Consider the following 17,680-nt stretch of genomic DNA (forward strand, 5'->3'; position numbering starts at 1 on the left):
ATGGCAGTAATAAGGGCTGATAAGAAGGCAACAATAGCTCAATTAACCACTTGTATGCAAGGTATGCAGAAGAGTGTCTCTGAGTATCCAACACACTGAACCTTGAAGCAGCAGAAGACCACACCAGGTGTCACTCTTGTCAGCTAAGAACAGGAAGCCGAGGCTACAGTTCATACAGGCTAAGTAATACTCGTCAGCAGAAGATTGGAAAATGTTGCCTGGTCTGATGAATCTCTATTTCTGCTGGGTGTGATCGCCTCGGTTGCTACCTTTATTCTGCCATCAATTTTGATCCTCAGCATCTCTCCTTTCAAGTGGTTGGGCATCATGTGCTTCAGTTAGACTGATGTCCTTTACCAGGGCTGCCTCATCATATCCATGCTGCTCATGCTAAATGCTGTGCAGTAACCTCTGGAGCTCCAGCTTCAGTCATATCTGTGTTCTATTTGTGTTATAGCACTGAGCTGCCACGTGCTTCTCAGTCATTGTGGATGTTTGTTTTCTGCTATTCTATAGTTCCCATGTGTTGCATATATATCCGCTGTCATTGAGTCAGCTGCCAGTTCATTGAGTCCATGTATGCCTTGTTTCAGACATCTTTTCAGTTTGTCGTTGTTCCTCAACAGCTGACTTCCAGGCTAGTATAGTGTTTTGTGGATACTCTTATGGAATGCATTCCCTGACCAGGATTGAAACCCTGACCTATTGTTCCAAAGACAGTAATGTTTAGTACCGCAAAATCCAGCTTCTTTGGTTGGCACCTAAGCAAATGTGTCAACCCCAGCTCCTTAATATGGTAGATCGTGACTGCATTTCAGTATAACATCAGCTGCTAAAGAAATCCTTTCATCCATCCACACATTACATCAAGTCAGATGTCAGGTAGGATGGAAGCTGTACTGAGGGTGGGGGCTGGGAGTGGATCGTTTAATACAAGCCATTTCAGAGTGTGAAATCGTTGGAGGGTTTGACATTAGAGGAAATATGTATATCAGCATCTCAGCCAGGCAAATGATTTCTGTACGTGCGCACATGTCTGCATTTAAAATGTCAGTGTTCAAGCTGCAGGCAGTAAGTGGGCCCCATTCGTCTTCCTTGACCTTCATCTTCTTTTTTAACCATGGCTCTAACACCCACCTCGGATCCTCCCTCCCTTTGCAGCCGGGTAATCATCTTTCACCGGGGGAGGTCAGATTTGCTGACTCAGAGAAAAAGACTAGGATGAGGGGGGAGAAGCGTGGGGGAGAGGAGTTTTCCTCGGATGCTGCTGAGGAAGAGCTGCAGTAGTTTGCAGCCGGAATACTCATGAGCAGCTGAAGCTGCAACACATTGTCCTCCACCCCCCTCTCTCTCTATCTCTCTCTGTCTCCTTATAGTGCAAACATAACCTAGTGTGTGTGCGCGCGTGTATGTGCGCGTGTGTTGTGGGCAGTAACGCGGCCTGAGCTGACCTCAGCCCCTGCAGCTGTCAGAGCCCGGGGATCACCGCTCTTTCCGTCTGCAATCCAGGTGTTATGAGGACCACTGTAACTTAGGTGAGCACGCTGCTGCAGCTGGGCTCCCCGCTGATCCCTGGGCGCCCCGCTGAGCCACATGGACGCCTTTAGGGATCCCACATGGTGATGAATACGTGATAGCTGTTGTCATAATGCTGGCGCATTGCGAATTTGCTGCTCAAAAGAAGTAGCAGGATGCAAGGAACAGCATTCCACCGGCTCCCTTTAATGTCATAACACTCACTGCCAGAGTATGACTTGGACGCAGTTGTTAAATAAACAATCACAATCATAGAAGCAAAGAGGTGGATTTGAACACACTAGATATTTTGTGCACCAGTGGGAACCCCCCTCCTGGTCCCCCGACATGTTGATGGGGGGGGGGGGGGTTCACCAATTAAAGGCGTTTATTAAAGACGTTTATCGAATTGCAGGTGGAGGCAGATTAGCCGCCAAGTTAGAGATGCTTGACAAACGCGATGCCGGAAGTTGTGAGGTTCTGTCTTCAATATAAAACTAATTTTTTGGGGAAAAAAATTGAGTGGCGTGAAATAAATCACTCCAGATAGCGTATATGTGAAACTGTTTGATAAAACATCTATCAAGAGTGAGACGTGATTAACCAGTTTGGTGAAAGTGAAGTATGGGTTTCCATTTTATTTGACTGTAAACCCAGAAAATAGGTTATTTCAATTATTGGTTAATTTCTTATCCAGTGAATGGAAAAAACAAAAACAAAACGTCATTGGATAAGAAAATAAAAAATCTGGAAGAGTGTTTTTTTTAGACTAATTAATTTATTTACTACTTCCCGCCCCCATTGGTGAAAGTCCAAAAAATTAGTCTACTCGATTTATTTTATTGTGTTTTACAGGGTTTTTTTTTTTCACCTTTTTTTTCCTTGTTCATACCATAAGCTAATGAAGTCTGATAGCGTCAGCAAATGATTTCCCCCGTTCTTAGATCCTATGCTTTGAGTTTACTGTTAGCCTAGGGATTCTGGGGCTGATTGAAGACTGTATAATAGCTGTGGCGGTTGCAAGAAAAAATATTATTAATAATATTATTCCAGCTAAATTTTGGCTTGTCAAGTAACATGCTCTTATTTTGAAAGACCGTGGCGGAGGCTCTTTTGTCTTTCGTCCACGTTTACTCAGCCACTATCCAGACGGGAGGAGGAGGCAGGAGGGGAGCGGGTAAAGGGAGAGAGAGTGAGAGAGAGAAAGAGGAGGAGGAAGCGGGGACACGGTAACCTGCAGGAGGACTCACATGGTCCTGCAGCAGCGGATCCCAGACCATCAGGACTCTCAAACCCCTAACACTCTAGCCCACGTCTTCTTCCCCAACACCACCCCTCCTCCTGTAGTCTTATTTTATTTTCGCATCCTTGCTCCCGCAGCCCAGTGTTGGGGTCGGACTTGGGCCGGCAAAGCAGCGCCATGGCTCGGGAGAACGGAGACACCACCGGCAGAGGGGAAACGTGGAAAAAACAAGTCGACGACATTAAGAAGATTTTTGATTTTAAAGAAGTCCTCGGCACGTGAGTACACACGGTTTTTGTCTGAGTTCACCTCGTTGGTCTGAGTGATAGTCCAGTAATATCCATCCGGGCTTGTGTCTGTCTACAAACGGGGCTGCTGGGAGAGTTTACGGTGACCTTACTGCGCTCGGGGGCAGCGTTCAAATGGACTTGAAATGTGCATGAGTGCTGACTCTTGGACCGCTTTCTACATTCTTCTTCTGTGTTGCTATTACTGTAGTCTTCTTGCGGATGCTTGTCGGAGCTCTGTGGTTGCTCAGCGGGGGGCTTTAATCACGTCAGTGGATTTCGTGCTGTGGCATCGCTGTGTAATAAAGCACCGAGTACTATTAATAATGACTTTATAGCAGCTGAATATTCCGCTTACACAAGATGTTCAGCTGTTTCAGTTTGTTAGGGATTACTTTTAGCTAGCGTGATAACTGTTTACACCAAATATTGAGAACTTTTAGCTAGCTTCACAATTCACAAATGTTATCTTTTCAGTCGTTTATATACCCACTTCGGCCTCTCGTCGTTAGTTCTGCCTGTCGACATATATTTTTAATCAGTGACATTACACACATAAATGATTGTAGTGGTTTTAAATCAGGGCTTTGTGGTATCAGCACATCAAGTGTAGTATTTTCGTAATGTTTTGAAAGAGGCTTGCAGGGCTTTTGAGAGCTTTTTGAGTAGCTGTAATCAATGTTGTTGCGCTCATCTTTGGCATCACATTGTCAGATTCCCATGGAAATGACTGTACACGTATTTCATTTATTCCATAACAAAACATGCAGAGACTTGAGGATTGTGTTAGAGCTGACAAAATCATTTGTAAAAAGGGTGTTTTTTATGCTATGGGTGGCTTTTTACTGGTATGGCATGGGTGCACTTGTCATTTTAGAGGTAGCGATGCATTTAAATATTATTAATATTGGCTGATGTTGGCCCTGTCTGTTGATTTATCTGCTAAATACCTATACAGTCATCAGCCACTTTCTTAAGTACACATCTCTAATAATGAACGGGTAGAACCCCTGCTTCGCCTTCAGAACTACCTTAATTCTTAGTGGCAGAGATTCAACAAGGTGTTGGAAACATTCCTTACAGAATTTTGTCCATATTGACTTGACAGCATCAGACAGTAGCTCCAGTTTTGTTGACTTGCGCATTCATGATGTGAATTTCCTTGTTCAACCACATCCCAGTGGTGCTCTGTTGGGTTGAGGTCTGGTAACTGTTCTGATATCTGATATACCTGTATTAGTACTGTTCCTGCTGTTCATCATAATTAGCGTTGGTCCAGGTTCAACACTGCGGTCATGTTTTTTTCCTGCGTAGACATCAGTAGACAACCTTTAGCAACATCCAGGAACAGGATCCAGGAACAACACCAATATGGGGATGTCAGATACACCTGATGAGTCATGTTCAAGAAACCAGTTTGAGAGGATTTGTGCTTTATGACATGGCACATTACCCACTAGTAGATTGGTTCAATGTGATCATAAAGGGGTGGACATGGTCAACGGCAATAAACAATGCTCACTTCCTACTGAGGTTCCCAAGAAAATATCCCCTACACCATTACACCACCGCCAGCAGGCTGAACTGTTGATAGACTCATCAGAGCAGGCCATGTTTTCCATACTCGTGTCAACCAGTCTTGGTGAGCCTGTGTGAACTGTAGCCTGACTTTCCCGTTCCTAGTTGTCAGGACAGGTCGTTGGCAGGGTCTTTGTGTTGTGCATTGAGAGATGCTTATTTGAGTTACCGTTGTCTTCCTATCAGCTCAAAGCAGCCTGGACATTGTCCTCTAACCTCAGGCATCAACCAGGGATTTCCATCCTGAGAACGCCCGCTCACCACATCTTTTTTCTCTTTTTCAGTCCATTCTCTGTAAACCTTAGAGTGCATTGTGTGGGAAAATCCCAGAAAATCAGCAGTTTCTGGAATACTCAAGACTAGCCCGTCTGGTTTGGCAGTAAGTGGTGGCTACTCGCCTTACTAAGGCACTTTATGTTGGTTTTTCCTTGAATTTTGTGCATACAGATGTCTCTGATTTCCCTGCAAAGTAAGTACAGTAGTTATTGCTGTTGAATGGATTTACATTCGTTTAGTGACTCCTTCTGTATTCTTGTTTGTTTTCCTGGTGGCTTTTCTGTTGTATGGGATGTTTACATAGGGGCTTCTACAGTGACTTAGGATTGCTGCGTTGTTAAAGGTGACCTTAAGCTGTAGCCGTGAAGGGGATTTTCTTGTGGATGACAGCGAGGCTTTAACAGACTGCAGGAATTTCATTCCCCTGGCAGCTGCAGCAACAGCAGTATCACCAATGCACTCGCAAGCTTTTTTCTACTTCAAATTAGACTCCTTCACACTTCCTCTCCTTGCTCCCTCTCCTCCTCATTTAAACAGCAACAGAAACACAGGTCCACGCCTCCCAAATCTCTTGACAGCCAGTCCCTGCGAGCATCTGTCTGCCCTCTCTGGTTTCCTGCTGCGAGCAGTGAGCTGCGCCTGTTTGGACGGCAGCCTGGAGGGAGACAAACAGGGCGGACACAGATTGGGATTAACAGCAGACAGATTAGAAGAACTTCCCCTGAATAGGAAGGAAGTTCCGTCACATTGTGTAATGATGCTAGACCGCTAGCTTGTCTGGTCTGCTTCTGCGCCACAACAGCCACAAATTTTGGACCCGACATTAAACACAGAGACAGGCACACACAGAAACGCACAAGCTCAGGATGCAGGCTGGTACAGGATTCAGTGATCCGAGTCGGCCATGTTGCAGCCACACATTAACCAGGGCTGCTGCTGACGGATCTTTGAACCTGATGCATCAGCAGAAAGGGGATACAAATGTGTCTGTGTGTGTGGGATGAGGGAGTAATTTGTTAGGAGAGAAGGAAGAAGAAGAGGAAGATGAGAGGTGACTGGATGTGAAACAGATCCGTTTTGAGTGATGAAGCTGGAAGATCAGGGAAGAAAGCAGCAGACTGGAACAGCTCACAAAAAAATTCCTGTATTCCTGAGTGTGTTTGCTTATTGAGTTTCCAGGGTAACTTTTTTCTTCGGTACCAGCACTGTGTTCGGGTGTAGCAGCACGTTTATTTATTTAGTTATTTTTTGAGGAGGGCAGTTGAAAAAGGACTAGTCAGACTGTTGCTGCAGTGTTGAATGTGCTCTGCGTCAGCGTTTTGGAGCTGCATCTGCACCGACAGGATTTGATGTCACAGACCTGACACCGTCTCCTCATGCTGGATCATCCTTGATTCTTTTTGGGATAGTGTGTTTGTGTGCACTTAAACACCTCTTCTGTTCTGGGCCTTAATACCAATGTGTGACATATATTTGTGTCCCCTAACACTGGATAAACCTCAGAAGGATTAGCTTACGCTGGCAGCTGTGTGTGCGTTTGTGTTTATGTGTGTGTTTGGAGTCATGTACATAAAGCTCTCCTTGGTGTCTTATTACCCTCTCCTGGTGTGCATGCTCTGTGCATCCCTGTCGCTCTCTGCTCAATAATTCAGCACTAACAGCAGTGTGTTCTTTGTGTGTACACGTGTGTGAGAGCCTCAGGTAGGCTGCAGCTCTCAGCAGGAGGGATGATGATGAAGACGAACGGGACAACTTTAAGCATCCGGGGTCTGTGGTCATATCCAGAGTTCCAAATATAATCTTCCCCACCCTGCGCCCTGAACCGTTTTTCCATTTCATAAATAAATGCGATAATGACACAATTGAGAGCGACAAATGCGAACTGAGGAGGAAACGCTAAGGCTTGCAAACCAACAAACAGGAAAACTAGCTGTGATTTTATTGCTATATCGATTTAGTGCTTTGATATCATTAATATAAATGTTAGTGTAGGGATGGCTTGTGAGCCAGAAGTACCTGAGGTTGGTGATATGCATAAACTGTAGGTTCCAGATCTGAAAAGTAAGGCTACATGCAGGTTAAAGTGCCTTAAACCAGTCTTCTTTTTTATGGTTTGCAGGGTACTACTCCAATGGTTTCAAAAGTACCTCTAGTTCTATATAAGTCTATGGGAAGACATCATTAGGCCCCCATTCTTCTTCTTTTGCTCCCTTTAGGGGTCACTGGGACTCACCTTATCTCTTACCTCAGAAGAGACTCACCATGCAATTCCGGATCTCTCCAGCACCTCAACTGGCTCCCTCCTCCCTTGGAGGAGGAGTCTGTCCTAGTCCTCCTTCTGTCCTCCCAGAAGGAGGACTAGGACAGACCCAGGATATGTTTAGAGATTCCACCTCTCATCTGGCTTGGAAGCACCTAGGTGTCCTGCTGCCAGAGGCAAAGGAGATGGCTGGGAAGAGAGAGGTCTTCTTTGATTAGACATCTATCCACACAACCCAGACGTACATGACTAAATGGAGGAGATTAGAAGTGAATGATTTACTAAGTTGAGTTTTCAGTGATGCATCTGGACAGATCGATGCAGAGAGCCAGACAACCATTCACGCTCACATTCACACCTAAGGTCAATTTAGAATCCCTGTTTAACCCAACTCCACTAACTGCATGTCTTTGGACTGTGGGAGGAAGCTGGAGTACCTGAAGAGAACAGGACGTGTTTGCGTGCAAACTTGCTGTGAGTCAACAGCGCTTACCACCACATCACTGTGCCTTAGGCATACTCACAAACCAAAACAATAAAACAACCAGTGATTAACTTGGCCAAAAAGCCAATATATTCATCCAATCCTCCAGCATTTGTAAGGCAGTCAAATCTGAATACTGCTGCCCTCAACAACAGCATGTGCTTACCTGTGATGCTACTCTGCTACATGTGCTGCAGAGTGCAATCTACAAACACTGAAGCTGCTCTGACTTAGAGACTGTGACAGCATCATCCGTGAGCATTTTTCAGTAATGTGTTCAGTTAAAAAAGAAAAGTTCATATCTGCACATGTTGAACAACAAATACATGAAGATAGTCTAACAATACATTTTGTTGAGGTCTGCAAAAGTGTCACTGAGTACAGTGTATGCCAAACCTTTCATTAGCGCTGTGCTTTGTGTGTGTGTAAAACAGAGACTGAAAGTAAAGTGGTGGCCGTGATGGTGATGCATTGTGGGAACTTGACTGTCCCATCTAGGGCACGCTGCCCTTAATTGATGCTCTACTTCCCTGCGGTTGGCACCGTTCTCTACACTGTTTCTGGGACTTCACAGTCCACCCTCCCTTCATCTCTCCAACCTTTGAGATCTCTCTATAGCTCCTCTTTATGTCTGCAGCTCTACTTTGCTTATCTCGATTGTGTAGCTTTGCTGTGCCAACATACACGATGTCGATTTGAAAGTTTCTTTTCTTCTTGTTATAAATAGCAGCTTAAAAATAGAACAAAAGATGATTGTTTGCTATGTGACAACTTCATTAGTGGACTGCAAGCCCACGCTTTTAAAAGTGCATGTATGCAAACATGCTTTTGTGTGTGTTTGTGTGTATGTGTGTGGGGGGTGTAGGTAGGTAACTTTGTACATATGTACGTGCACGTTGATTTTTTTTTTTTCACAATCAGTTTGAGGCTTGAAAACTCACAGTGTGTCACCAGGCTTATCTGTGCATCTGTTCCATTTTCTTTATTTCTGCCGTTGAGTCATTTTCTCAGGCTGGTAAACTGTGATTGGTTGTTAGTTGTTTATAATCCTGTAGTGTTTTGTTTAGTGTTTTGTTTAGTTTTTTGTTATATGGGATCCATGTGTTTTGCAGACCAGACCCAGCTGTGCGTCTGTTAGGGTTGCAGAGATGCTCAGACCTCCTTCTCCCTGGACACGATTTGTCCAGGTGTACCGGAGGGACATCAATATAGATAGTAGAGCAGGGCGATATGACCAAAAGTATTTATCAAGATATACATTTGAATATTTGCGATAACGATATAACTGACGATATAATTGACACTAGACAAAATACTTTACTACTCCACAACTTTATTAGTGCAAAAAACCCCATCAATGTATTTTCATTTAAACAAGCAGCTGTTTTTTATGGGCATTAAAGTTATATAAATATTTAACAGTGCAAATGCAAATTCCTCGCTGACAGTTTAACCAAAAGGCATTTCCAGTGGAAATTGGCCGACATATCCTCAACATAACCATGTATAATCTCCACAAAACTTAAAAAGAGGTTATACACACACAATACGGTAATGTTATGTTGAAGCACAGTACGTATCACTCCGCGAAGCTCCTGCCTATGATAGCCGTAATGCTCCAACAATCCATCAAGCGGTGCGGCTTCGTAGCTTAGCAAAGTCGTACTAAAACATCTGACAGATTTTCGAGTGCCGTGCACATAAAATTGTTTCGAGGTCAGTAAACACAACCAGAATTCACACGGGTTTATAAGGGGCGCTGTCGATTTTCAGAAAAATCAAAGGATTGATTTTAAGTGTGCTGTATTTTCCAAAAAACACGGTAATAACGACGGCCCGCTAGCATGCTCTACCAAAAATAGTGCTTTGTTGTGTATCTGACGGACGAAAGCCAAACCAGTTCCACACCACTAAAGTTGCAGCATTTTTACAAACCAATTCTGGTTCATCCGTTTCATTTAACGATCCACTTTCGCTCTTCTCTTCGTTTTACCCATATTCTATCGCGATTTCATTTTCCTATCGTTGCCCAAAATTACACCGGTATTACCGTGAACGGTATGATATAGCCCAGCCCTAGTTGGGGGGGTGATAAATAAATTTTACAGGGTTTATTTATCGGATAAAATACGTTAAATGTCACTGTTATTATTGGCCGGCACGGAAACAGCGGGGGTGTCCAAATTCAGAGGCTGCTTCCACCTGAGGACCCAGCCTTCGTCGTCTAAAGAAAGACAGGTAGTACGTCGCAGGCTCCGTCAGTGGAGTGAAACTCTGCCGTCTGCTCCTTGCTATCTAAAATATAACCGGGCACTGATGTAAACTCTCTTTTTGTTTGACGTTTATTCAGCTGTGATAAAACCCCAGAGGAACCCTCCAGAGGGATTAATAAAGTTTAATTTAATCTAATCTAATAACTTTAATCTCAGCCAAACTGATTTAGTCACAAACAAATAAAACACTGAAAAAGCCAAACAATAACATTTTTAAGTTATCAAAGTGACTTATATATCACGTTTAACCCGAGTAGTGAAAGACCGCGGGGGTTTGAAGACGATGTGTTGGTCGGCTCAGATATTTGAAGTTTACACAGCTACATTCTCACCTGAAAATATGTTAAAAGTTTTTTTGCGACCCAGAAAGAGAAATAAGAGTAATATTAAAACTAAGTAGCTGCCGACATCTGTGATATGGTTTTTCAATTTTGTTGTCCGGGTGGAAAATCTGGAAAAATTCGGGAGAATTGTGGCTCCGGGAGATTTTCGGGAGGAGCACTGAAATTCTATATTCTCCCGGAAAAATCGGGAGGGTTGGCATGTATGGTTGTGGCAACATCACTAACCTTGTCAAACACCTCAGAGTAAATCATATCACAGAATATGACGAGCGTATGTTGAGGTGAACTGAAGAGGAGGAGAGGGACAGGTGCTGCTAGGGCGAGACAGACGTCTCTCACAGAGTCCTTTAGTCCTGCAGGCAGGCAAGGTGTTCAAATAGCGCACAACTTCAGTTTTTTTATTTCTATATGATGAACCCTGCATTATTAAGTTGAAAATGTCTGATAAACAGTGTCACGGCGGGGTGCGCCGGTGTGTGTGTGGAAAGAGGACCCAAAAGCAGATGACGATGAAGAGTAGTAAGGTTTTAACAGAAGGTGAAGCTTTATTGCGATGCCGGCAGGAAATAAACCAAGAGACCAAGACAAGCTGGCAAAAACACTAAGAAACAAAATACTAAATGGTACTGAGACCAAAACCTAAACTATGACTGTGGTGGAAAAATAATAAACAAAGACCATGACTAAGACTGTGACCCTGGTGAGATAAACAGACGAACCGACAATGGCATGAAGAAAACAAAAGGCTTAAATACAGACATGAGGTGATCAGGGGAAGTGGGGACACATGGGGGAACAGCTGACAGACATAAACCTAATGACAGGACCAGGAGAGAAAGCTAAATACAATGAACAAAGAACACATGACATAGTCAAAATAAAACAGGAAATACTAAAACATGACAACACAACTTAACAGACCTAATACGTGATGAATAATTACAAAACCCCAAAACATAGAAAACCAAGAACAATAACTGCCTAAACTAAAGGAAAATAGGAAATAACACAAAACTGATCACATAACAAAATGAGACAAATACAAAGAAAACTCAGAGTGCTGGGTCGGAGACCCAGCCTGTGACAGAGCCCCCCCCTCAAGGGCGGATTCCAGACGCCCGAAAACACCCAGAAAACAAAACCACAACAACCCACCAAGGGCGGGCGGCGGGGGCCCAGGACGGAGGGCCAGAAACAAGGCCACAAAAAACAAAGAAACGAAAACACACAGAGCAAACACAACAATGGCACAAAAAGTCCGAGACCCGACTTCAGGAGGGCGACCATGAACCCGGCAGAACAGGAGCGAATGGCGAAGCGGTTCAGGTGGCCGCCCCGGAGGCCGACAACAAAACAAAAGACAGTTCAAAAGTTCAGGAGGCCGACCAGGAGGCCAACGGTCCAGCAGTCCAAAATCCATGAGCTCAGGGGGCCGACCCGGAGGCCAACGGTCCAAGAGCCCAGAAAACAGTTCAGGAGGCCGGCCAGGTAGAAGGCACCGGTGGCGACGGAGCAGATCAGGAGGCCGACCGGGCGGGAGGCAGCGACGGCGACCGAGCAGGTCAGGAGGCCGGCCGGGCGGGAGGCACTGGTGGCGTAGCAGTCCAGGGGGCCGTCCATGACGGCGGCGTAGTTCAGAGGGCTGTCCACGACAGCAACGACGTCCAGTCATCGGCCGGACAGAACGTGCAGGACGAGCAGGCCGGACAGGATGTGCAGACCGGACCGGACGTGCAGGACGAGCAGGCCGGACAGGACGTGCAGGCCGGACAGGACGAGCGGGACGTGCAGGACGAGCGGGACGTGCAGGACGAGCGGGACGTGCAGGCCGGACGGGAAGTGCAGGAGCAGACGAAGCTGAACACTCGGAGGCCGGACCAGGCGGAGCTGCAGAGGCTGAGGCCGGACCAGGCGGAGCTGCAGAGGCTGAGGCCGGACCCGACGAGGATGAAGACTCTGACGAAGCTGGACCAGACGAGGATGAAGACTCGGATGAAGCTGGACCAGGTGACGACGAGGCGGCCGCAGGTGGCGGCTGAACGGTCCCCTCGGACCCTCCAGCTGACGAGGCATGAGGCTGGACGGGCTCCTCGGGCCCTCCAGCTGACGAGGCAGGTTGCTTTTCAAGTTGCAGCAACACACAGTCTATAGTGGGTGAAATGAGTTCGTATGAGTTCTCAGACTGAGGTGTGGCAGAACCAGGTGAGGCGTCGTCCTCAGGCTGAGGCGTAGAAGCAGCAAGCAGTAGCGCAGCAGGTGGTGGTCCTGCAGGCGGCGGCACGGGAGCCGCAGGAGGTGGCGCTGCAGCCACAGGTGGTGAAGCAGAAGGTGGCCAGACGGGCTCCTCAGGCCCTCCAGCTGACGAGGCGTGAGGCTGGACGGGCTCCTCGGGCCCGCCAGCTGACGAGGCGTGAGGCTGGACGGGCTCCTCGGGCCCGCCAGCTGACGTGGCGTGAGGCTGGACGGGCTCCTCGGGCCCCCCAGCTGACGAAACATGAGGCTGGCTGGGTTCTCCTGAACCTCCAGCAGACGAAACATGAGGCTGGCTGGGTTCTCCTGAACCTCCAGCAGACGAAACATGAGGCTGGCTGGGTTTTCCTGAACCTCCAGCAGACGAAACATGAGGCTGGCTGGGTTCTCCTGAACCTCCAGCAGACGAAACATAAGGCTGGCTGGGTTCTCCTGAACCTCCAGCAGACGAAACATGAGGCTGGCTGGGTTCTCCTGAACCTCCAGCAGACGAAACATGAAGCTGGCTGGGTTCTCCTGAACCTCCAGCAAACGAAACATGAGGCCGGACGGGCTCCCCGGGCCCTCCGACTGACACTGAAATTGGCTGCACCAGCTGTACCTCCGTCTCCAAACCGGCCTGGATAGCAGTCCCACAGCAGCTTAGCTGAGCCTGATGGCTAGCTTTTCCAGGGCAAACAGTCTCTGTATAGCCGGGCTCATTAACCGGAAAAGTAGTGTCAGTTTCCATAACCTCCGGAGAAAAAACATGAGGTGCCAAGATATAGTCACTCACTTGTGTTTGTGTAATGGAGCGTCGGCGGCGCGCACGCCGCTTTTTCTTAGGAGTGGAAGACGGCGGTGAAATAGGTGGAAGTCCCTGGTAACTCCGAGGTCCCCCGAGAGCCAGTCGAGTTCCCCGGAAAGAGTGCTCGTGCTCCGGAATGAGCCACGGCTTCCACCGGAGCTCCTCCTCCAATAGAGCGCAGTATATCGACTGACGCTCGTCGTGATCTAAATCAACGGTGTCCAGCGCTTCCTCGCGCTGGACCGTGACAGGAGTATGGCGAAACTGTGATGAGGGCGTGGAAACTGGTGAGCTGAGAGGTGGTGACGCTGCGGCGAATCTCAGCGAACCGACACGAACACACTCAGGTTCCGGAGGCAGCAATGGAGATGACTGATTGTGGGGTTGTCGTGACTGGTGGGTGCTGGAAGCCTTTTCCTGACTCGACAATCCCTGGGCCTGCAGCATCTCCTTTATCTTAGTAAAGGCATCAAGTATGGCAGGTGAGTCCGGGAGCTGGAGAAGGCGGGGATCCCTCTCCATGATAGCTTCAGCAACGCTAATCATTACCTGCTTGCTCTTTAAATCGGGCGCTGTAAGGATGCGGTCGAGGATCACTTGGATCCGAGCAGTCTCCTCCAGACACTCGGTGAGAGCAGCATCCGCTGGGTCCATACTGGTCGGTTCGTTCTGTCACGGCGGGGTGCGCCGGTGTGTGTGTGGAAAGAGGACCCAAAAGCAGATGACGATGAGGAGTAGTAAGGTTTTAACAGAAGGTGAAGCTTTATTGCGATGCCGGCAGGAAATAAACCAAGAGACCAAGACAAGCTGGCAAAAACACTAAGAAACAAAATACTAAATGGTACTGAGACCAAAACCTAAACTATGACTGTGGTGGAAAAATAATAAACAAAGACCATGACTAAGACTGTGACCCTGGTGAGATAAACAGACGAACCGACAATGGCATGAAGAAAACAAAAGGCTTAAATACAGACATGAGGTGATCAGGGGAAGTGGGGACACATGGGGGAACAGCTGACAGACATAAACCTAATGACAGGACCAGGAGAGAAAGCTAAATACAATGAACAAAGAACACATGACATAGTCAAAATAAAACAGGAAATACTAAAACATGACAACACAACTTAACAGACCTAATACGTGATGAATAATTACAAAACCCCAAAACATAGAAAACCAAGAACAATAACTGCCTAAACTAAAGGAAAATAGGAAATAACACAAAACTGATCACATAACAAAATGAGACAAATACAAAGAAAACTCAGAGTGCTGGGTCGGAGACCCAGCCTGTGACAAACAGTTTATTTTGAAAAGTCTCAACAGGATCTTGAGCTTTATTGTGAAAGGTTTATGTGGAACATAAACAAGCGGACATGCGATGGTGTTACCATCGTTGTTGCTAACCATAACGCATAAAAACAGGCGCTTGTCCGTCCGTAGTGTGGTTATATTAAATATAAGAGAAAGAGGGAACTTTAAGAAATTAATATAACCACTACAGTGACATCAAAACGATGAAAAAATATTGCTGTAAACAGTTTATTTTGCAACACCACGAAACAAACGATAGCGTAAAATGAAACGATAGACGTTTTTATATCGTCATCCGATATATATCGTTATATCGAACAGCCCTAACCCTGAATATTACTTGGTATCAGATCGGAAAGGAAATCAGTGCACATCACTAGCACTCATGCGATTGTTTGGCCCCCTTGGCCCCAGGTGTTGTGCTAGACAGTGATCGTGATTACCGTCCGCGGGAGCACGCGTAGCTGCTTAAAGCTGTAGCGTCCAGATTATTTACGTAGTCAGCTACTTCCGTGCAACTGATATAAGATGCGGTAAGCTGAACACAGCTTCAACCATCTGTTTGTTGAAAAATAGTAACGGACCGCATTTTCTTGTTAGTAACTGTAACTGTACTAACTTGTAACGCCGTTATTCTCATCACTGTTTAGCACCCCCATTATTTTAGCCCGAATGCAACTTTTTATTCATTTACTTATTTGAAATGGTTGTTGCTCAGATGGGAACACTTCGGAAAGCTGCCACTTCTCTGGCTTCCTCCTCAGGTCTCAGACACAATTATTTAAGTTTCTCTAGTCGCACTTTCTCCGCCTTAGCAATGCAAGCTTTGCTCTCTGCTTCACGTCCAGGTAAGTGTGTTTCCTTATACAGATAAAAGTCTGATTCACTAAAATATCAGTCAATCAATTTATTTATAAGCACATTTAAAAACAACACAGGTTGACCAAAGTGCTGTATATAGTAAAAAGGTAAAAAGTAGAGCAAACGCACACAAAGAACAAAACAAAAACGGAGTCACAATTAAAAGCTAGTTAGTAAAGATGTGTTTTCAGACGGGTTTTAAAGATGTCGAGTGTTGGAGAGATCCTAATTTGAAGAGGTTCCAAAGTTTGGGCACAGCAATCGCAAAGGCTCGGTCTCCTCTGTGTTTCAGTCTGCTTCTAGGAACAATTAGAAGCAACTCATCAGCTGACCTGGGAGTTCTAATTGGAGTATTTTTATTGAAATTTCAGAGTGGTCTGACAGAGCTAATCCGTTTAGAGACTTAAAAACAAGCGATAAAATCTTAAAATCAATTCTATAACATACTGGAAGCCAGTGTAAACAAGCCCAGACTGGGGAAATATGGTCGTGTTTACGAGTGCCTGTCAAGAGTCAGGCTGCAGCATTCTGAACTAGCTGAAGACGAGAGAGCAGAGCCTGGTCTAAAGACTATTACAGTAGTCAAGCCTGGATGAAATGAATGCATGAATCACTTTGTTGAAGTCAGCAGATGACAAAATGTTTTTAATTCTTGCAAAGGCCCTGAGCTGGAAGAAGCTGGCTTTTATAATTGAATTTATTTGTTTCTCAAATGAAAAACTGCAATTTTCCAGAAGGCCAAGTCACCCCTAAAAGAAAAACGAGGGTCAGAAGGTCCAAACAGTACAATCTCAGTTTTTTGAACATTGAAAAAATGTAATGCAAACCATGATTTAATGTCATCGAGGCAGTCAAGCAAAATTTTTAGGGAATCCATAGAATTCTTTTTAAGTGTAAAAGTAGATTTGAGAATTATTGGCATAACAGTGACATGAGATTCCATATTTTCTGAAAATATATCCTAATAGGAGCATGTAAAGGGAAAGAAGTAGTGAACCAAGGATAGATCCTTGAGGGACCCCACATGTAAGGGGGGGTGGATGCGGGTGAAGATAAACTTCTGTCAGTGCAGTTCCTTCATAGCCACACAGCTCTCCAGTCCTGACAAGATAATCCCATGATCCACTCAGATCTAAAAGCACTAAAGTGGCAGAGTCAGCAATTAATAAAAGATCATTAAAAACCTTTAAGAGCAGGTTAAGAACCTTTCCACGCACATATTTGTAAACGTGGCCGAACATACTCGAGTGATGTTTAATGATGTTCCGAGAGGCCAACGGAAAACAGTAACACTGCTCATGCTGCTGCAAGTCTACCGACCCCCAGCACTCCTTGTCCTCTTTGATCACGACAACAAGGGTGCTGGGGGTCATCCCCAACTGCTAATCTCATCACAACAAGCATTTGTGCCCCAGCAGGCTGTATCCCTGATTTCCCTCTCGAACAGCAGATGTTGTTGTCAGAACTCTTTAGGATTGCGCAACAGGTCTGAAACCAAATCCCCCAGTCAGGAAAAACAAAGCGAAAGATTACCGTCCAGTTCTCGACGCCACCTGCGTTAATTTTGTCCGACTGTCATCTCCGTACATCTCATGTTGGATATCATGCAGAGGGAAGGGTTTTGTTTTTTTCTTGTTGAAGAAAGTGTATTCAGTGCAGCATATTTGAGGGCTGCCATTTAATTAATATAATATTAATTAACATTTAATTAATTAATTAATTAATAAGTAATGGGGAAACATGATTTTGTTTTCCATAAGTGGGAAAAATGGAGTCACAGTAAAATATAAAAAAAAGTTTCTGCTGCGTAACGCCAAGCCTCAAATTTATCTGACATTTTATTTTTTTAATGTACGACAAATGGTAGTGCGTGCCGTAAATGAGAGAGTAATAGAGTGAAGAAATGAAAGGTTACAATAAAGAATGGTTTTTAATGTCAAAGCAAAGCAAAAACATGTATTACAGCACAGAAATTGGCTGTTCCTACAAATCCTCTGATGTTCCTACATGAACTTCCCCGCACTGTTCATCTATTTGAATAGGTGGCTGTATTTAGACATGAGCAGCAAGACACCAGTGTGCACACAGCTGTTCACCAGAGCAGTGTCACAACAGCACAGGGACAACAGGCTTTCAAGCTCGGGGCCATTATAAGCTGGATGCGGTTGCTGGGAGGCTTGAAATAGAGCGCTGATCCGATAA

At 45.5% G+C, this 17,680-nt stretch overlaps 1 protein-coding gene across 1 annotated transcript in view; it reads left to right on the forward strand.

The window, feature by feature from the left end:
- The first annotated feature begins 2,706 nt into the window (after positions 1 to 2,706).
- The window catches only part of camk1da (calcium/calmodulin-dependent protein kinase 1Da), an 82,618-nt gene continuing 67,644 nt past the window's right edge, over positions 2,707 to 17,680 (forward strand). The window contains exon 1 of the mRNA XM_026146036.1: positions 2,707 to 3,036. Coding sequence (XP_026001821.1) covers positions 2,936 to 3,036 — 101 coding nt within the window. The 5' untranslated portion in view covers positions 2,707 to 2,935. The remainder of the gene's footprint in view (positions 3,037 to 17,680) is intronic.

Source organism: Astatotilapia calliptera, chromosome 17 (genome assembly GCF_900246225.1).
Source record: "Astatotilapia calliptera chromosome 17, fAstCal1.2, whole genome shotgun sequence".
In the NCBI taxonomy this organism is placed as follows: Eukaryota; Metazoa; Chordata; class Actinopteri; order Cichliformes; family Cichlidae; genus Astatotilapia; species Astatotilapia calliptera.